Source organism: Chlamydotis macqueenii, chromosome 14, assembly GCF_036417535.1.
Source record: "Chlamydotis macqueenii isolate bChlMac1 chromosome 14, bChlMac1.mat, whole genome shotgun sequence".
In the NCBI taxonomy this organism is placed as follows: Eukaryota; Metazoa; Chordata; class Aves; order Otidiformes; family Otididae; genus Chlamydotis; species Chlamydotis macqueenii.
In genome coordinates this window covers 13458091-13479995 of record NC_141569.1, presented here as the reverse complement: position 1 = coordinate 13479995, position 21905 = coordinate 13458091, and the positions used below count along the sequence as shown (strand labels likewise).

Here is a 21905-nt window from a genome sequence, read left to right as displayed (position 1 = left end):
TATCTAGTTTATGGTAGGGAAAAAGCTGCTTAATTGGCACCCAAATGAGGAGCATCGCTTTTTAACGGGAGCCATGGCCAGGGAAGGGGTTGGGAGCGATTCCGCTCGCGGGTAAGGCCGGTAAGGAGGCCCACGGCATCTCTGTCCACGCAGTGCTGTGGGTGGCAGCCACGTCCCTCGGCCGCCACGTGTCTGTGGGGCGAGCTACAGCCCCTGTAGGGAGCACCGCACCCCTCGGGGGGCACCCGCATCCCCTGGGGCTGCTCTAACCCACCCCTCCAGCCCAGCCCAGGCCCCGGGCCCCGTTTAAGCCCCCGGCCCCGCTCTCTCTCGCTGTTCCCCCCGCGACCCCCGCCAAAATCGGGTACGGGAGGTTCCGAGGAGGGGCCGCGGGCCCGGCGGGGCGGGGCCAATCGGCGGTGGGCGTGGCCACCAGAAGTCCCGCCCTCCCCGCGCGCGGAGCGGAGCGGAAGTGCCGGAGTTGCCGCCCGCCGCTGCCGCCGCCGCGCGCGCGGGGGAAAGTTGGGCTCTGTCAGGGCGGCGGCGGCCGGGCCGCGCTCCCGCCTTCCTCCTCCTCCGTCTCCTCCTCCTCCTCCCCGGCGGCGGCCCCGGCCCCGGCCCCGGCCCCGATGCGGCGGAAGCAGAAGCGGTTGCTGCAGGCGGTGGGCTTGGCGCTGGTCGCCCTCGTCTTCTTGCCCAACGTGGGGCTCTGGTCCCTCTACCGCGAGCGGCAGCTGGAGGGCGGCGGGGCGGCCGGCGGGGAAGGGGCCGCCGCCGCGGGGCCGCCGGGGGCAGCGGCCGGCGAAGCGCCGGTGAGTGGCGGGGGAGGAATACGAGAGGTGGGGGCTGCGCGGTCCCACGTCGCGGGGGGCAGAGGGTTTGTGTAGGGGGTGGGTGCTCCCTTGTCACAGGAGGGAAACCTCGGCAGCGGCTGGGGGGGAAGCAGCAGCCACCGCCCCGCAATGGAGGAGGGGGCGAGGAAGAGGAGTGCGGGGAGTGGGCTGCTGTGCCCCTGAGGAAGGAGCTTGTGTCTGGGTGGGAGGGGGAACGCGAGCGCTTTCTTGGTCGTTCCCGGGTGGGGGGAGCAGAGGGTCTGCTTCCCTTTTTTGGCTGAGCTTGGTAAGGGGGCAAAGCAAGGTCTTTGCTCCTTGCTCCGAGGGGTGAGGAAGGGGAGCCTGTCCCATCCTTGCAGACAAGAGGACGATAATTCAGTCTCCCAGCTGTGCGCTGTCTGTGCCATTTCTCCTCCCCTGCCTTGGATGGGTACGGGGAGTGAGCGTCGCCCGTTACCTCTGGGTCCCCACGGAGCTCAAGGCGAGGGCTAGCAGAAAGAACCCGCTGGAGCCTGAAGACGGTGTCTGTGTGCTGATCCTCCTTTGGGAAGAGAGGAGCGGGTAACTCGTGCTGGGAGAGGCAGGGGATGCCTGCTGGATACGTGGCCTGACGATATTGCAGCACATGACTGCATTCCTTTCTTGTCCCGCTGGTGCAGTAGTAAATTTAACAGACAAACCCTTCTGCTTAGTGTGCGAGACAGGAAGACTAGCTCACCCAAATTACATATTTGGAAGCTCAGTTTAGCTGCGTTTACTTTTGGCTATGTAATTGCTTTATCCCCTTTTGGGTTTGGCTTCGTACCATTAAGAGTGATTGGGACTTGAAAGCTTGAAATGTCAGTGTGTAACTATCAATTCAGCTGCCACTCTACAAGGCTCTGCTTCTTCAAAACCACTTAAAACTCTTAGTTGTAGAAATCTTTTCCCTCCTTGGAGACTTGCTGCTCTGACTGCACCGTAAAGGTAGAAAAACCTAGTGTGACAATTTCTGCTCTGAGGGAGAGAAGACTCTCAAAAAGAGGTGTAGTCAAACTGAGGCTGAGCTCTCCCTTCCCAGAAAAAAACCCCATTTTTTTCCAAATTTAAACATTTAGTGCAAGTCTAGGTATAACTGTGATCATGTCCTTGTAATGCTCCATGCTCCATAACACACAAATTTGTAGTAGATCCCCAAACCTGCACAGAAGTCCCTTTAAGGTACACAGTGATCATTACGTGCCTGGAGTTCCTGATGTTACTGCCTTATGCTTGTATTTCTGTTGGGTGCAAGGAATCTATTTTGCATGACTGATAAAAATCAAGCCCTTTGGTCCACTGCTCCATAGCTTCACGTTGTGTGGTGTTACGGCGAAATGAAGACCATTGTAAAATCACGTGTTTTCCAGAGGTTATGAGGATAAAGTTGGTAATTATTCTTAGGAGACTTCAAAGTTCCTTGTTGGAGGTCGCAGTTAATTCTAGTTAAATCTGTAAGGGACGAAAAAACAGTGACAAGCTGACTTTTTATTTTTGATCATACAAATTTGTCCTTATACCGTGGGCTTTGGTAGCTGTAAGCCAGGCAGTTCCTGTGGTGCAGTACATCACTGCTGATTTCTGTGTATGTTCAGTGTTCTTGGTATTTAGATATCTCGTATTGCCCATTCTGTACCGAGTGTTGACTCAGTTTTTCTTTATGTCTGTCTAAAGTATGGCAGCTGCCAGTAAATTGAGATCTGCTTTTGTTTTGGTGGTGTGTTGAGCTGGGCAGGAAACATCTGTGCAGCTTACAGGAGAATTTACAATAAAACCTCTCTGCACTTGTGTAAATCAGAGTTACTGGGTTTTAGGCTGAAGGCTTCATCTTCCAGTCTAATTAATGTGGAGTTACGGGCTACAGTGGGTCTGTGAGTGAAGATATACTTGTACCATATGCCCATTTTTTGGAAGGATTGGGCCCTGAAATGTTAGCTCCTGTTACACAGAGCAAGGAAAAACATACCCTAAAGGACAACTGTCACTCTTGATAAAAATAATTTCAGATGAAGCAGGATAAAGAGAAACCTTTTTTTTTTTTTTTTTTAACTGTTGTCATAGAGTTATCTGCCAGCTGACTGCAGAGTTTTTTGGGCATCCTCAGATTCAGCGGTTACAGCCTCTCTTCCTTGGTCCTGAGAAGCATTCACGATTTCTGTACTTACGAATCAGCTTCCAGCTTGTAAATGAATATGCTGTTTGTCTGCTTGTTCGTGAAGCCATTTGGAAGAGCTGACTTCTCAGTACCGAAACTCTAGATGATAGGAGGCAATATTATTTAAAAAAAATATATTCGTAGCAGCCAGAAAAGATTTCTTCTGTTTCTGGCTTTAATTTGCCTTTTTGTGCAGACTAATCTTTGAATTGAGGACATTTTGGATGTGATACAGGATTGAGCTTTTCAATGAAATCTCTGTCCAGGTTCATTCTTTCCCTTTAAATGGTGTCTGCTGTTTCAATCAGTAATTTTATCTTTCAGAGTAACAGCAAAAGGGGGGAAATGTTTTAAAAATCAGCTGAATTAATGCTATAAAGCAATTCCTAGAACACAAGAGTTGTGCTGCTAAAATTTTGAAGTTTAAAACCTGCTAGGAGTTTGTTCTGTCATCTTTCTTGTGCTGCGTGGTACCTTCAAATTGGCTATATATCAGTGTAGGCAATTTTACCTTCTTTAATCTTTCTAGTGCTTGAAACAAACGTGTCAGAAAATTAAGCAATCAGAAGCCATGTAAATATATTCTAGGAAAGATTATGCTAAACGGCTTCTGCAGAAGTGCCTAGGCAGCTAATTGCTTCTGAATTTACATGTTCAGGGGAAACATTATGCTGGCTGAAAATAATGTATTGCTTTGATAAGGTGGGTTAGGTCTGGGTTCTTTCCTTCTGCCGTCGGGTTTGTGCTTTGTCAGCGCTGTTGGGTGCCCCTTGCTCCGCAGAGAAGGGATGGCCTTGAGTCACCAAGGTCTTGGCCTCAAGGTCGTGCTGCAGATCTCTTTAGAAAAGCTCGTGCGTTGAGTTACTCTTCACTACAGCCGCGTGCTCAGGAGTTGCCTTTATCAGTGTGTGCGTACAGTCGCTCAGCGGATGTTGTGCACTGGGAAGTCCTGCTTTCATGGTGTGTGTAACAGGTTTGGCTAGTGTCACGACTTTACATGGGGGTGATGGTATCAAGGTACTGAAGTGTTTCTGCTGACAGCAGAAGTATGAGCTTGGAAGCTTTTTATACTTCATGATTATACTTTTTTTTTGCTCACTAGTATGTGTGTATCTGTATGCTCATGCAATACAGATGAATTTTTGGGTAATTTAATCTTTTAATTTTATTTTAAAAAGTATTCAATAAGTAAAAATGTGATCTGTAGGTGTGGGGATAGGAAAAAAAGCAAGCAAAAAGCAGCTGTTTCTTTTGTCTAGTGAATCTCTGCTGTCTGCCTCGGGCTGCTGGGCACCCTCAGCAGAAGTGTTCAGCTGCTGAGTAGCCCTGCAGTATGTAAAACACAGATGAATTAGTTTGGGGGCTAGTGGTTTATCCTTGGGCTAATGCAAGTATTTATGTGGCTTCTAATACTCTGCAGAGATACTACTCTGTACCTCTCTGGTCAGGCTGGAGATCCACGCTCTCTGCAATACCTGCTGTTATGGCAATGAAGCATTTGAACTCGGAGAGGTGCTAAGCTTGAACATCTCTTTCTTTGAATTGCTGGGTAAAAGCGTTGTAGCAAATTAGCTGCCTTTCATTTCATGCGTTTTTATCTGATATGATGCATGCTTTATGGAGTCACCCTGTAGCTTGTTGTAGCAGTAATTTGTGCTCTATAAATTCACTGGCGAGCGTGATGGAAGTCTATAAATCACATAGGTGATTGTGTGGTGCCCTCTGCTGCCAGCTGGCTGGAGTGGAGGGGATGTACCTGCCTGCTGGTGGGTTGTGAGTGAGATACCAGCTGCAAACTTGTGATTGAAAAATGGTTTGTGAGAATGGGCCTCTTGGAAAGTTTGGGGTCGTAAACTTTGCGTTTAGTGCAATTAAGCTTAAAGTTTCCAGCCGGTGGTGCTGAAGATGCAGCCCTGATGATGAGCTGAGTGGGGAGCGATGCTGTGCTGCCTTCCAGACTGCCGCTGCTGCTTGCGTCCTCCTCAGCGGAGGAAGATGATCGGCTTTGCCATTCTGACCTGGGGGCAGCTATGAAGCTGTCAAGGATTGTCAGCTTCACGTTGCGGCTGGCGAAAGCTAGTAAGGAAGAGGATGGTTTAGCAGACTCTGTGCTGCCAAGGCTGAGGAGGCAGGAGAAGGGCTTGGAAAAAGTGAGGGGAAAATCCATCTGCCAGAGAGAGGTAACTAGAAAAAATGACTTGCCGTCCTTCCTAGGCAATTTCTTTGGCTCTTATGCTGGTTGTGCCCTAGACCTCACTATTGACGTTCAACTCTGGGGCTTGGCTCCTCACACACCTCTTGTAAGCTGCCACGTTGGCAGCTGTATTTGTGAGTTGCTCATCAGGTGATATAAAAGCAAACTTTGAAAAGCTTAATTTGATAAGCATAGTGTAAAACAGTTGGCATCTAAGGACTGAAATGCAAGTGCTAGAGCTGAACAAGCCTGTTTTAATTTGAGTGACTGATTTCCAGTGTGGGCTACTCTAAAGTCGATCACTTCAGTAAGTTTGTGAAACGAGCAGGTTACCTTGGGCCGAATAAGTGTGGACCACCCTTCTGATTAGCACAGTGAACATGAAGTGGCTAAACCATCTCGCAGCTGTGAAATGCAAAGTAAAATTTGGAAAAGATGTTTATTAAGAAACTGGAGTTTTCAGTGGTCTTCACTCAGGGTCTTGTTATTCCTTCTGGTGATCTTCACTGTGATGGCAACATGGAGCTGAATGAACAAACGGGCTGTATTCTACGTCTCCTATGCTGTGTGAAAATAAAAGGTTTATTATACTTGCTGTTCTTTAGGGGAGGTTATCTCTATCATGGGGCAGGTGCTCCTGTTATTGGACAAATGGCTCTGTGTTTTGCCATTCAAATGTGCTCCGTATGCAGTTCCTAATAGCTGCAGTGGTTACCTTTTTCATGGAAGGACAGTTTCAGCAGGAAAACTTTTTGGCTCTTGGCATCTGGACTACTTTTTAGGCCATCAGTGAAAACCATAGTCAAACAGTGATCTCCAGAGCTGTGTGTTTTTCCTGTACGAATAGAGATCAAACCGTGAAAGACAGCAAGATTTAAAAGCAACTGTAGTTACAAGTTTCCTGGCAGATAACTGCCGGGTATTTGACTAAGTGGACTGATAAACTAATGGAAAGTTCCTTACCACTGGTGGGGAGCGTTGGTGAAATCAGGCAGAAAAATGCTACTGAGTAGACTTTGTTATACAGTATCATCTTCCACTCCTTGTGTAAACACAGTTACAGGCATCACGATAAAAAGATAAAGACCTGCAGTTAACCTTCCTGGCACTCTTGTATTTGCTTCCCTGTGGAGCCACCTGTAACCTTCCTTGCCCTGCGTAAGAACAGATCCTGCTTAAATTAAACTTTGAGGAAATTGTTATCCAGGTGAAAAAGCAATCTGTACGCTGCTTTTCTTTCTTTGCAGCCTTTTGCTGCACCAGACGACACCGGCAGGTAGCCTTCAGCTTCCTTACAGAAAGTAAAGAGCTGTTGGGGTGCATCAGGAGTTTGTAGGAAGTATTCCACTGTGTGCTTGAAATATCACTAGGAAAAAAAAAAAAATTGTGCTGCAGAAATTTGTTTTGATCTGCTATGAAAGCAGGCGTTTCAACCTGCTGGCTTGGTGTCATGTTGACTTTCGCAGAGCTGTCGTTGTAGGCTTTTATGGAGCGCACCTGAACCGGAGTGCACTGCGCTGAGTTTCAGGTGCTTCAGGATGTGTAAATGCTCATGTAAACATGCTGCTGTGATATTTACCATCAGAGCGCTCTGTCTCTCACTGGTGTCCATCATGCTTCATCTGTTGCATCCTGTTGACTCCCTAGAGTAACCTCTAAGTTACGACACTTTAAATTGTTTGGCAGTACCGTGAGTAATGCGTGGTACTGTGTAGACACGGGGGGAGAGGCGACTTCATACGAAATCTGCATACGAAATGTGCATACGAAATCTTTTAATAGTAATAGGTACTCTCAGGTTAAGTGACTGAGTATATGTGTAGTTTTTCTTCTGGGTCACCTTTACTAGAAAACTGGAAAGGAATTTTTCCATAGCTGAATGAATTAAAAAGTGGCTATTCTGAGATATAACACGATGGCAAGCAGGCATTAATGATTATTTAAATAATCATTCACTTGAATATGATTTAAATGTTACTTAAATCAGGTTGAGGTGGGTTGCGTTAACTCTGAATAGTTACTTTTTGTCAACCTTGTAGCTATCTGTTCCTATTCTGGAATCCAATCAGGCACAGCCTCTCTGCCCTGCCTTGGCACTTAGTCTCAACCTGAGCTAATGCCCTGGACCGAACGCTTTCGGTCAGCTTTACTGCAGTTTGGCTATCTGTGGATTCCTTCTAGATACGGCTTGGCCTGGGATTCCTCTGCTTCTGGAGAGAAGTATAAAAGACACTGTGGCTTGATTTCTGGTCCCAGATTGTTTGCAAAACCGATAGCTGTTGGTGGAGATTCTTAGCGGTTAACAGAAAGCGTGAATCTGTTAATCAGATTTCACAGACTCCTGAACAAATCCTGATGCTCAAGTCACTTTCAGTATAACACCGGGATGCTTTATTTCCAAATCTGGGGATAATAGCCCCTCCCTTCTTAATTTTAAATTTTTATGTTCTGCTTTTGGACTGCCTTTCACCTTGTTTGCAATGAATAAACTTTCAAATTCCCGTTATGTCTTTGAGTCTACTTATGGTTTTACCTTCAGATCTCGCGTGCTGCTCATGACTTCTTACAACCCAGGGAGCTAGGAAGTGTTACTGGTCCTGCTTCATTCGAGGTAAAGCACAGCCTCTCAGTGGTAATGGTATCTTTTCTATCAGTGTAACCAACACTTGTGGGTAGATGATGGGTAGGTAAGAAGAATGGGAGTGTTTATCTACAGCTTTGTTCAGAGTATAAGTAGTACTGGATATCAAATTATGGCTGACTTGTCAGACTGTGCTTCTTTTGTTAGATTTAAAGGGTCTGGCAAACGCTTGGAGAAAGCTACAGATAAGTAAATCAATATGTAGCACAATAAGTGTCCCCTTTTTCAAATGCCTGGGTAGAAGAGTAACTTCTACTGTGTCTGAGATCTGCTGGCAACTTGGCATCCAAAGTCCTGTGCACCCCCTAAAAGATACGAAATATCTCACTTGACTTCTATCTATGACATTGTTCATATCCCTGATAAAGCTTTAAATCGCAGCTTCAAAGAAGGGGGATCTACCATTTCTTGGTCCTTAAGTTTGCTTTTCTTTCTAAATAATGAGCTCTTTTCTCTGCCCTTTTGCATTTCCTCCATTTTCTCTAATCTTAGCTCCAGGGTTAAGAGAGAGCTCTCTAGAGCATATATCTATAATTAAGACTTTTTAACCACAGTTACCGTGGAGCATAAGCAGTGTTCCAGTGTGGCTGATACCCAGCTAGAAAAGCTGTTAATGTTGTTATAACTGAACTGTCTGCTGTCACAGTTATGGAGTTTCCTCTGATACTACTTCATGCCTTCCCACTTTGACAGGTTATCTTTCTAAGGCTGATGACCATTAATGGCATATCTTCTGTAGCTCACGGGAATAAAAATATTTTATTTATTCTGCCTGTCAGTTGCTTGGAAGCACAGGCTGCCGGCTATAGTGAGTAGTGTGCCTCGTGATTACATTCAGAAAGCTTCAGGAAATGTCATCCAGCTCATTTCCAAGGTCTGGCTTCTTTGGGTCTTACTGCAACTCTGTCTAGGCATCTGAACTAAAACACAGCTTTCTTTAACTGTACCGATGGTTGGTGGCATTCAGCAGACTTTCCTCTTTTGGAGGTTATGATATAAACACATGAACGTGATGCCACCAATGTGAGTCAGGGATGAAATTGCTCGCGTAGTCTAGGTGCTCTCGGAGGTCTTGCAACTACAGTGGACAAGAGCAGACTTAGAGGCGATTGCTAAATGGTAGCTGATGGCCTGAAAGTTCCACCCTACAAAACTTGGCTTATGTTACTAGATCCTTTGCTTTTCTGTATTACTGAGTCAAACTGTAATGATAAGTAGTTTAAACATATTAAGGGTTTAAAATGGAAACCGTATTTTAAGCGAGTTGGTGTAACTCCTGTGGGTATTATGATTCTTTCCTTGGCCAGAAATAGAAAGCAAAGGAAGGAAGAGGAGGATGGAGTTAGCGAAGGCTTGAGTGTGTAGTGCCACCCAGCCTGGTGGAGAAGTTCGCTCTTAATGTTTATTTTGGTGACTGTCTTCCAGTCTCAACTCTTATTAATTTTTCAGCTGTAATACTTTTTTTTCTTCCCAATTAGCACGACAAAGCAACTCCTAAAAACTGTCTTTCAAAACAGTGAATGCCTGCATCCTTTCCTGTTGAGCTGAGCATCGCCTCTGCAGCGAGGTAACTCGTTTCCGTTCAACGCTATTGTGTATTTCTCGCATGTATGCCATGTGTAGCTTACGCAGCAGTGACCTGACGTGTTTCCCTGATGTAGCTTTCAAATAGAGAACTTGGCCCGTTCTGTGTGGTTACAGTTCACAAAGTGACTGAAGTCAAACGTCCAAAGGCATTTCAGAGTATTTTTTTTAAAGGCACAGAAACTGCAGCTGTTTACTGAAATAATGACCAACCAAAGGGTTAAACTTCAAATGTTGAAGGGTGGTTTTCCAGGTACAAATATTTGAATTTGTGTCTTAAACAGATGTCTGTAAATGAATGCTTGTCTTCCTGCTATAGAGGTACTTGCTAATAAAAAATAAAGGATTTGCAGAATTGCAGGAGACAGACTGATTTACTGTTAGAACTTTCTGGATACATGAAATCTTCTTTCATGTTTGACTGCTCTCCCTTTCCAAAAATCTGATTAGAATGGCATTTTGTCTTTGTTAGTCAAAGTCTTGTGATGTTTTAGGGCTTTAGCAGATTTTATCTGGAAACACTGTCAGCAGTCCCTCCTACATGCAGAGCTGCTTTGCTTTTGCCCTCTTGAACAACTGTTTTTTGCAAGATTAAGTTGTTATGAAAAGTTCTGCTCTGCTTGATTGCTAAAGCCTGAAATACTTCGCTTGCAGTTACGTGTGCAAGCTAAGGTGACTTTTCAAAGGAAAGTCATCCTCTTCTCCACCTTTGCTTATGCTTATTTGGAAGATTTAACATTTAAAACCCCTAGTAGCCAGTCTTGTTTTTTTTCCCCAGTGGAAGATTGTGTAGGCTTGTCTTTGTATAAATTACCTTTACTTGTGTTCAAATTCATTGGGGAATTTACTTTTACCTAGTTCATGACACTTCAACAAACCAGATTTTCTCCATGATGGGAAAGAGGTAGTTTTTTTCTTTCTTGAGCTTACCTAACACTTCTCAGCCTTCAGATGAAGTCCAAAGAAGAAATTTTCGCAGAGACTAGTAAACATGAGCTGTTGCTTAATAAATAAAACAGGTGAAACAGAGTTTGAGTGTTCTTAATGTTTAGACCGAAGTTTCCAAAGATGACTTAGAGTGTGATGTTCCTTTGAAAAAGAAGAGTCTTAGTGACTTTGATCTAGGGTATGATACAAAAATAACCACATAACCAAGCCTGGCATCCCATAAGAATTTTTTTTTTCCTCCCTCTTTTTTATATTATTATTTTTAAAAGAGTGAGCAGCTCCTTCACTTCTGCTCAGACTGACTTTAATCTTAATTCTGCTTCCTTGAAAGTGGCTCTCTTTAGAGACTGTACTTTCAGCTCAGATAAGTACAAGCAAAATGCATTCTCTCACTAAAGCAAATCAGAACCCCAAAATCCAGATAAATACAGGCGTAACTACATTGTAAAGGGCTTCAGTTAGGCAAGTAACTTATTTTCTGTAACATTACAGAAGGTCACTTAAATTTAGCCTGACTGTCAGTTCGTGTTAGCCACTACATTACAGGATTATTCTGGATCTCAAAAAGAAGTGAACCCTGTGATTATCTTCTGCCTTCTCATTTATCTTCCAGGTGGCCTGTTGCCAGGGTTTGTGTGTATGATAGCCAAGTAATAAGGAATAACCCTTTTTTTTTTTCCTGCTCCTGTGTATGTTAGTTTTGCTGATCCACCAAATATGTTCTGGACTGCCACTTCTCTTCGATTCTCAGGCTGCAGGTTACTGTGTTGGAAATATCTAAAGCTCCTATTGATGTTTTACTGTTGCATGCTGCCTAATTTTTTCTGTAGCTCTTTTGGAATCTGATTCAAGGTACTAATGTAGCCTGGGGAAAAATAAATCTCCCCTCAGAGAGCCAGCATCTGTTCCCAGGTCTTGTTCACAGTGGCAAAGAAGTTATATTGGTAAAATTAAAGTGTTTGGAATGAGACTTCTCCAAATTATTTTATTTGCCTGGTCCTGAGGGTATGTAAGTAAGCTGCAAAAACATCAGCAAGGTATTGGAAGACCTGGGATTTTGATATAGAAACTGGCAGAAGTGTATTTGGATCCATGTACAGAGACCAGAGGACTATCCAAATTATCATTGTTACCATTTCCCTGCTATTGTTGCTGATTCTTTGGAAATGTGGTTCTTTCCCCGTTCTGCCCCAGATTGTTTCTGATCTTCGGTCGCGGGTTATGTGCTCTGTGAAAAGGGGGACGTGGAAGTCTTATCTGCAACGTGCGGAAGTCCTGCTTGTGTTGTCTTTGATTTTTGATTGCTGCAGGGTATCTGTATAAAAGATTATAAGCTTTCTTTCATTGTAGTTGCATATTTTCTGCAAATGGGAACTTGAGCCAGCTGATTACAGAAAAAGAGTCCTTGGCAAAGCAATTACAGACTAACAAGAAAGTGTTTCGAGCCGCAGTTTGTGCCAAGACCCTTCTTGCATTTTGGCCAAAGCTGTTATCAGCATAGAATAATACTGCTTACCATGGGTGAAAGGCCTAACCTCTGGAAACAAGTGATGTCTTGTGGCTTTCCAAATGCTGATATTTTTATAGTGAGAGGCTTCTCATAGTAGAAATGCATCTGAGAAGCTGTGAATTGATGCACATGAGCAGAGAGCACTGGCATTGCTGATAGATTAGCTGGGAATTGTCAGTCATGTAAAAACTCAAATATTGACTTAACCTGAAAACCTTAAGTGAAATATAAAACTACAGATTTTCTCTCTGGATATGTGAAAACAAGTCATCTGAAAACTTTTTTTTTATTATTATTTCTAGAGGGTATGAGTTTTCAAGCCTAACGCAGTGAAGTCTATTTTTATAGTCCTTGAAAACAAAACCTGACAGACCATGTTTGCCAGCACTTGCATTGCTCTGGTGACAGTGCTGCTTTTTAAAGCACGCCAGAGGAAACGCGCTGTGCCGGAGCATATGTCAGTGATTAGTGGGACCAGTGCTGCAGGATGAAGTTGGAGAAATATGGCTGTATGTAGAAAAAGCTGAGTGGACAGAACATGAGATAAGTAGCGGTTTATGGTTTGGTTTTACAGTAGGAATGGAAAATAGTTATTTTTAGGGTTATTTGTATGTAACTGACATGCTGTCTTCCAAATCAGTTGAGGTTTAACTGAGAGGACAACTGGTGCCTTTCTCTGTATGTTTCCCATAATTTCTTCTTCATTTAGAAAACTGTTTGTCCTTTGTATCTATCACTGTTTATACATTGCAGGTATTTGCATGCTTTGTTTATGCCAGAGTGAACTGAAAGGAAGTGAGAGACTTTGGTACCCAACTCTTTCTGTGGATTTTGGCCTAAGTGAGTGTAAGGGCTCAGGCAAACAGGGATCCTCAGAAACCAGCCGACCCTCTCCAGACCTGACCTCCTGGGTCCAGAGTTCTTGCCAGTCAAGCCCCTGGGCTGCACGCTCACATTTTGCTTCCAAGTAGCTCCTGCTGCCTCCATCTGCTCCCCAAAGCCCGGAGGTTAGAAAATCTCTGAAAACTAGAAAAAAAGAATGTATTAGACTGCTGCGTAGCATTACTCTGCTAGTATCAAAATTAGACTGCTATTTTTTATAGAGTAGACATTCAGCTATTAAAGAAATAATACAAGAAGCCAAATTAGTTCAAATTAAATCCATGTTACAAAATAACTGTCTTGGGCTCATGTGTGACTTACCTGTCTTGGGCTTTCTTAGTGTAGAATTTTTCTTCACATGTAAGAGTTTTTAAAGCTATTTTAGGTCTGGTTTTTGCTAACCTCTAAAGTTCTTCCTTTTGAGTAACTCTTGAGATAATTAGAAAAAGATAATTAAGGAAAACACCCAAAGGATGACTGCTTCTCATAAAGTAACATCAACTGAACATATATTTATTTTCCTTCCCTAAAGTTGCTTTATAGAAAATTACTTAAAAATTAGATTGTTTACTGGTACTTGTACCAAGAAAGCAGCTTTTCAGCAGTGCAATAATTTGATTTTATACTGTGTCACAAGTACTGCACAGCTTTCTGAAAGGGACGGCTGGATTTTCACTGGTGACAGAACCCAGTGTTTAAAGATCTCGGGCATTTTAAGTCTTCTGATGTATGGTGTCTCTTTAGGTTTTGTAGTTGCTTCGTACCTGAATCTGCTGGCTCAGGCATGACATTTCTGGATCCACTTTCTTCTCCCTTAACTTGTTAGAGCTGTGAAAGGATCTGACTTTGAAACCTTCATTATTTTTAATCTCTTTTTAGTACCTTACCACTGTTAAAGGTCTAAACATTTAAGAGGAGCACCGGCTTACCTCATTTGTGAGTCACACCTTCACAGTAACAGGATGTCTTCGGCAAAATGTTTTTAAGCTCATTGAAGTCGAATCCATTAGTAAAGGGTTCACGTGGGTTTTTGACTGTACCTGCAGGTGCAGTCTTTTTTTTTTTTTTTTTTTTTAAGCAGAAATATGCGTACAAGCGGCTCTTTGAAAGGCTGCTATTTTTGGGTAGAAAAGGAAAAGCAATGGCTCTGACTGGAAGATCGGCAGGGAGGCACGGTGTTCATCCCTCCTCTTCTGGTGGAAGCTTATTGAAAACTGTGTATGTTGCTCGTGAAGCATCGTAAACTTTTGCATAGACTCCAGTGATCTTCTCCATGCAGGAGGTGGAAAAGAATACCAAATAAAATGTTTTTCCATCCTATTTATAAACTTTGTCAACTTAACATGAATGAGTTTGGGCGTGTGTTCAGTGCTGCTGGATTATGCAGTTAGGATTCTGTTCCGGCTTCCTAACCGAGAACAATGTGTAACACATCATCGTTCAGTGCGTGCGCGGTTCTTGGTTCTGTGCTGCGTACAGTCAGCAAGAAGGATTAGGAACTAAATAAAGAGGAGATCAGTTTGTGCACTTGGGTTGTGTTTGAAATCGCAGGGTACAGAACTTCTGAAGCATCTGAAAACTCTGAGCTGCTCCACAAAAGAGGAAGCTGGTTGGTAGGGAAGACCTTGAAAGCGGCTTGGTTATATAGAGTACTCTTAAAATTTAATGAATTGTAATGGAGAATTTTAATTGCATGTCTAGGCTTATGAATTTAATGTTGACTTTAGCAATTCTGCTTAGTGCCTAATGAGGCTAAACTCTTTGTGTAACAATGAATCTCCTCGAAATGATGATAAGCCAGTAAGAGAACTGATGTAGTTCTTGCCAGTAGCGTATTCCTGACCACAGGAGAGTCACTAGCTGCGCCCCTTTCCCCTTTCCAACCAACTGCATAGGTTGATGTGGGAATGATCAAGTCTGCTTCTCTGGAGAAGAGGAAGTAAACGTCCATTTCTTCATTTTGTCCTCGGACAACATCCTATCCCAAACCCAGCTGGCAAAATGGTCTACACTGGGCAAAACACTTGGCACCACCTGTAGCAGGGCTGGCAATTTTGAGTTCTTGGGACCTGCGCGTACTTGATAGACATTTCAAGGCATAAGCCATTTCTAAGGAGTAAAGGAAAGTTCATTGGTATCCAGACAAAGACCCTTTGGCCATCTGGGCTCGACTTAAATGTTGTCTGCTCTTTGCTTGTGGGTGAGGAAGTGCTGTCTGAGCTGTGGATATATGGTGCTATGCAACATATTTTAGTAGCGCTTAAGCTCCCTTGACCTAATTCACTTGTTTTTTTCACTACAGCATGGGCATGGATTAGCAGTGGCTTGCTAGTGTAAAAGTAAGCAGCAGTTAATTCTTGTAAGTCAAGTTCTGTATGACTGTGATTTGGGTAACGCCATCTCTTTGGAAAAAATGTGGCAAATTCCACGAATGAACATGATAAAGGATAGGCAGGGGTGATCCCAGTGCCAAATGCTGACGTGCCGGGCAAGTTGTGTGTTAACACTTGGATGGCGCTGGTGCTTTCCTCCTCTAAGTCATGACTGATCTCAGCTCTTAGCCAGAGCAAGCTTCCTTGGAAGCCTTAACACATTCCACAGGATTCCAGATTGTTCTGAAAATACTTTCTAAATGCTGTCTTAATTAAAGATTTCTTTAAGTCAGAATTAAGTTATTAAAATGTTCCAGGCATTTTCTAGAAGTCTTTGAAAGCTGACTGTGCATTCCTTTCAAAGTGGATCTACTGCCTGTTATGGGTTACAAAGTCATATTGTACTGCTTGTGGGTTACAGATAAGTTCAAATAAATGTGTGATTTCTTTTTTTTTTTTTCTTGCAGCAGTTTGCCTTTTTTGTGAACTGACACTGCCATTGTGTCACTCCTTAGGATTTTGCAATTGTGTAGTTGTGGTTCTTTAGCAGTAATGGAAAAAAGTGTCTGGTGTTCCTGGGAGGGCATTTCCTAAATCCCTGGGTATGTCAGACTAGATAGTGCTGCATAAGGCAGCAGCCATCTAAAACGCTTTGCTTTTGTTTTGCAGAACCTGCGGCTGCTTCTAAAATACTGGATGATCATACATGATTGGTTTTGTACGTTACAGAAAAATGGCGTTGTGTGGCGTTGTTGGCAGCTCACACAACTGTGGCACTGCAAGTGTTTAATACATTGTTCAGGTGATTGGAAAATAACTGGTGCTTAGGAGATGCGCCATTAAAGGCCGGTTGCACTGTCCTGGGTCTGTCCCTACCAAGGTCTGTGGGAAGAGGTGGGTGGTTCTCTGCTGTTAAAATAGCGATTGGAGCCTTACACCTAACCTATGTTGTGACTTTTTTAGATACGCATACCAACATGGATTGAGTGCTTCTCTTGGACTGTGCTGCTGGTTTGGGTTTTTAATTAGGCTGTTAGGATTTTAAAGGCACATTCCAACTAGCTGTATTCCATGTACCTCACCGAAAAGGCTGTGTATTGGAGGGAAGTGAATTTCTGTAACAGTAAAGCAGAGTTCTTAGCATAAAAGATGTGTTTGTAAGAGAGCTCTGGGTCTGTTCCCTTTCCAGATCTATGTTCTGCAGTTTATATTCTTCCTTGCATTTTACAGGTAGTTTAGAAGAGCTAGGGGCTTCAATAGAGTTGTCACCCTTGCCTGGTGAGTGCAGTTAACTTCTGCAGAAGATGATACTCAGTCTCTCCTTACTCGGCGTTAGGAAAACTTGGCTGCTGGTTCAGAGATGAATCAGTGCAGAGGTGTCTCCTGAGCTTGCAGCTGACCTTTGACATTTTGCTGCTCAATTCTATGAAGTTGCTAAAGGTTTAAAAAAATAAAATAGGAACTTTGACAGTTTATGTTGCTTCTGCAACCCATGAGCAGCTGTGAAACTGCTTATGAAGTTGATGTTCAGATTCTGACTGGAAATTGCAAGAGCAAGTCAGATCTGAACTCAGCCCAAAAACCAATGCGTAGTTATAGAAACCACGTAATCTCTAGATTTTTTTATAATAAGTGAAATGTTGATTGTTTTCTACTTGCTTTGCAATCTTCTGATGCATCAAAAGCTGTGTAATTATCTCTGCTTATTAAAGGTTCTGTGGTGGGAACGGATTACTGTCTCTGTATTTGCTGTGCAGTTACTCTTTAAGTAACAGGAGAGCCTGCGAAGTGGTCAGTCAGCAAAAGCATTACTAGGAAAATACGTGACTGTTGAGCACTTAAAAGCTGAAGACAAATTTTGAAATGTCTTTTGTGTTCTGAAATAGAACAGGAGGCAGTTCTGACAAACCTTGCACTGAGATCAGGAATTGAGCAGCGAAGGCAGTGAGTTCATTAATCTATAGGCTGAGGAAAACATTTCTCTCCTAAGAGAATGAAGTATGACAGGGCTGTTTATCTCCCTTAAATTTCCCAGGAGATGTGAACCCAAAATATGTTGTGCTCAGCCTCTTCTGTCACTCTACTAGATAATTTCTTTGTAAAATGTCTTACCCAGAGAGGTCAGTTTTCTAGCACAAGCCTTACTCCTCTGTTCCTGCTGTCGTTGAAAGCATTTTGCAGATTTGCCTTGTTTGTGAGAGGTGCTTCTTGTGGAACATCACGGGTAAAAAGAGGTTTAGAGCTGCTTGCATTAAAAAGACGCTGCAATAACATAGTTGCTTTTCTCTGATCCACAAAACAACGTATATTGGGAAGGTTTATATAGTTTTGGACTGCCTCACTGCACTCTGAAGCAGGGGTTATGTGTTTATTCAGGGATTTCCACTTGCAGTACATCGTTCTCCCAGCTCTCTCACTCTGGATCCGGATGGTGGGCTGTACTCAGGGGTACAGGGCTCTTTGATCACAGAGTTGTGCCAAGCATTTGCTGTTTGTTTTGAGTTGGACACGCTTGCCTGCCTCTTCAGCAAGTTGTTTCACTTGGCTTCAGCGTTTCCATACCAGAACGCCTGTTTCAGCCATGGGAACAGCTGAAATAGCTGGTTTTCCAGAATGTTTTGCTTGAGTTGTCTCTAAAGCCAAAGCCACGGAAGGCTTTTTAATACAGCAGTTTGGCATGAGGAAATGCAAAGTTAGGCGAAGCACGTGCGAGTCCACAGCCCTGTAAGTCTCAGCTATACCTGCGATGGAAGTTGCTGTACTTTTCCAGCATCAGTGTTTGTGTACCTGTATCTGTGGTGATTTATACAGCTCCAGAACCTTTCGAGCAGGAAAAGGCTATCACTTGATTTGAATGGCTTTCATTCAGAGAGAATGGAAGACCTGGGTTAAAAACTGAGTTTCCGAGTGGATTAAAATCCCTGCTTTCATTCACTTCATTTGAAGCAGTAAGCCACTATTTATTTGAGATGGAGTTTAAATTTAAAAACCACAATGTAAATTACTCAGGAAGGGATGTCATTTTCTGTACCCATAATGGTGATAACCTGGATAAAACAATTACAGGAAACTTATTTCTGGGGGAGAAGTGAAGGGAGGTATTCTGAGCATGGCACTTTCATGATAACTTCTGGAGTTTACACCTCTTACCAGAAAGTTTTTGGATGTTTGACTGGTACAATCAAAACCAGCTGGATTACGGGAATTTGAAGGGTGTTTTTTTTAAAAAAAAAAAAAAGCCCATGAAGTCCAATTAGTAGAATTCAATTCGTAGGAGTTTAAAAATTAATAGTAGGTTACCTTATAAAATATAGATCACTTGAGACTAAACTAAGAGCAGGCATATGGTTTTGATTTTTTTTTTCCCCCTTTGATTCCTGGCATGGTACTGAGGCCAGACAACTTTATTTTCCTGATGCGTTATAACCAGGTGCAGATGTTTTAGACATTATTGCTTCTAAATGGGCTTTGACAAATGTCTCCTGGAAGCCAGCAGCTCTAAATATTACGTGCAGTATATTCTGAGGAAATAGTAGAATGGTTTGGGTTGGAAAGGACCTTTAAAGGCCATCCAGTCCAAACCCCCCTGCCAGGAGCAGGGACATCTCCAACCGGATCAGGTTGCTCAGAGCCCCATCCAACCTGGCCTGGAATGTTTCCAGGGATGGGGCATCCACCACCTCTCTGGGCAACCTGTTCCAGTGTTCTACCACTCTAATTGTAAAATTTTTTTTTTCTTATATCCAGTCTGAATCTATCTCCCTCTATATTAAAACCGTAACCCCTCATCCTATCACAACAAGCCCTGCTGAAGAGTTTCTCCCCATCTTTCCTGCAGCCCCCTTTAGGCACTGGAAGGCCGCTCTAAGGTCTCCCTGGAGCCTCCTCTTCTCCAGGCTGAACAGCCCCAGCTCTCTCAGCCTGTCCTCACAGGAGAGGTGCTCCAGCCCTCTGATCATCCTCGTGGCCTCCTCTGGACTCGCTCCAAGAAGTCTATGTTGAAAATAAAGTTTGTTGAAAATAAAATTCTAGGAATTAAACATTCAGTGTCTTGGGCAGAAAGTAAATTTTCTTGATTTCGTCAGGGTATTTGCCTAGCTGAAAACATTCTTTTGTGAGACATGCACAAATGTTAGTCAGGACACCTATATTATATGTATCTATATGGTACAAAATGTTACTTGCACATTCAAATTTATGACTTTGGGGTGGAGAGGACCTATGTGAGTATTGACATGGGAATTACATCAGATATCCTCGACTTCCAAAATTCAGACAGCTTGATTCATCACTGCATAAACCATTCACTCATTTTTCCATACCCTGAGAGGGGTTGGGAAAATATCTCTGCTTTGTTGTAGACACCTCATTAAAATGTAATTCAGTGTGCAGCACCCTGAGTTCTCAGGCTGGTTAGCGCAGGAGGAGAGAAAGGAGGCATCCTGTGAGGACGAGCTGAGCGCCTAAAGGCCAAATGCTCAGAACTCTGCAGTGGAGATGCCCCCTTAGGCAGGGATGCGCCAGACAGGCAGCACAGCTGATAAGGATGTTTATGTATTAGTAGTTTGTTGAGTAATGGTGGTCCTAATCATTTGAAATTGTTGGGAGTTTTGCCAAAAATCTGTACAGAGAGTTTTAAAGGGAAATGGGGATTGCTTAAGTGTTATCAGTAGCTTTTTGTGGAAGGCCTTTTTCTGGTGCAAGGTATTTCGGAACAAGGTATGTACCTTATATATATAATATATATATGTAAACAGTGCATCTAATCTGTACCACACAGGGTGGCCACAGGGAATCTCCTTACCCGTCTGTGTTACCCCTTAAAGAGCCTTCCTCCAGCTTTGAACCGGTTTAAATATAAGCCAGCTTGCGCTCATTGAAATCCCTGGAGTCTGCCTGGCACTGGGGAGCAATTCCAAGAGAAGATTAGAGATGGCAAGCATCAATGGGTAACTACTTGAACAGGGACCTGCCTGCTTTGCGTGATGGGACATGGCACACTGCCCTGCAGCGGGGAGCCCAATCCAGCAAATGCAAGTCTAATGATTTGGATTTTGCTACTTCACATTAGTGTTTAAAACTGCTTAGATATAATCCTCCTAGCAAATCTCTCCATGCTTTGAGATGGCGAACATTCACTGCTGCACGCTGATTTTTAAGTATGAACTTGTTATACTGAATTCTTGTGCAGCTGAACAAAGGCTCTCACTGATGCCTGGCAAAGAGGAGAAGTTTTCATGTTTGATTCTGTTTGTACAGGAGCATGAAATGGTTCTTTGTATCAATGGGCTACAACAAATGAAACATTCAGCCAAAAGTTTTATTTTGATACTTCCCAGTTGTGTCGTGACTCTGGAAAATGTACATATCAAATACTTGGGGACTGGGGGAAGGCTGCTGACGAAGTTGCTGTATAGCTACTGGTTGCGTGTGCTTAGTTGGATGTGTTTTCTTGTCTTGCAAATTATTATTAAGAAGGCTTACATTGAAGGTTGCTGTTCATAATACAAATCTTTTCTTAGTGGTTACTTATCTAAACCACAAAGACGGTTTTTTTTCCCCAGTCACCCAGGATGTTTCCACTATCTCTAGAGCTTGGTCTGGTTTCTTGGCATGACTTAAGCAGAAAAAAAATCTCAAAAATAGTACATGCCCCCCAGCTGCAGCTATCTAAACATCCTTAAGCTCAGAGGTCCCTTTTCTGGACTGTGTATGGAGCCCGAAGTCCTTGCATTTCTGATTAAAAGACAAGCCACAGCTTATTTTCTGACACTTGAATCAAACACGTGCAGTATTTTTATGCAGAGCTTGGAAGATTGATCTGAATACTCTGACAATCCGTAGTAGCTGTGAACTTTGGCTTGTGTCTTCTTGTAAGGAAAAGACCATGATTCTACCTTTAATGGAAACTAGTAGAAAGTTGGCTTCTGTTTAACGTGGAAAAATTTGGGGTGGTTTATTATCCCTGTGGTCTAACTGGAATATCTTGGCCTGTCTGAAAGAACTGTGGCTTTTTGAAAATGCATTTAAAGGAATTTTGGAGATTAAAGTATCTGATTTTTCCCACATCACCACCACGTGCTGTAGTTTCTTCATACTTTCCCTTCTTGGATGAAATGTTTGGCTTACTTTAGTGAGAGCTGCTCCGCAAATTGTTCCACACATCAGAATAGTTCTTACTGAGGATGGAGGATTAAGTGATGGAGGCTTTTAGCTACATGAGCATTGGGAGCTTTTTGCATGCAGTGATCCTTCTGCAGCTTGCAAAGAAGATTACGTAAATAGAACAGTGCTGCTATGGAGTAATTGTTTAATTGGGATCTTCTTTGGCTGTCACTGAGACTAAAATGTTAGCATGGGCTTGGTGAAGTTCTGAAAATGAAAACAAGTGCCTGTAAAGTTTTATATAGGGGAAGGTGGTTTAAACTGCAGCAACCAATTACATTCAACTGTTTAGAGATGTTAAAAATAGGTCTGCTAAGCAGCCAAAAATGTGTTGAATTTCCCACCTACTACTAAGCATTTATTGATTCCTTTAAAGCTGGCACTGAGGTTTCCCTTCTGTTTTTACAGAAGCAAATTTCTGGTTTAGAAGATTTTTAACCTCTCTGGTTCAATAAGCTTGAAAGTTGCAGGGAGAGTGGAGACTGATACATGTTCCTGTGTGAGGGACTGTGAAAGTGTGAATGTGAGTTTGAGTGATAAAGATAAGAAGAATAGTAAATTAATTGCCTGAATATGCTCTTCTGCCTGACAAATAACAACGCA

General features: G+C 43.1%; 1 protein-coding gene across 1 annotated transcript in view; it reads left to right on the top strand.

The window, feature by feature from the left end:
* The first annotated feature begins 521 nt into the window (after window positions 1–521).
* GALNT10 (polypeptide N-acetylgalactosaminyltransferase 10) overlaps window positions 522–21905 on the top strand; it is an 82035-nt gene continuing 60651 nt past the window's right edge. The window contains exon 1 of the mRNA XM_086759053.1: window positions 522–812. Within this exon, the coding sequence (XP_086615179.1) occupies window positions 630–812 (183 nt within the window). The 5' untranslated portion in view covers window positions 522–629. The remainder of the gene's footprint in view (window positions 813–21905) is intronic.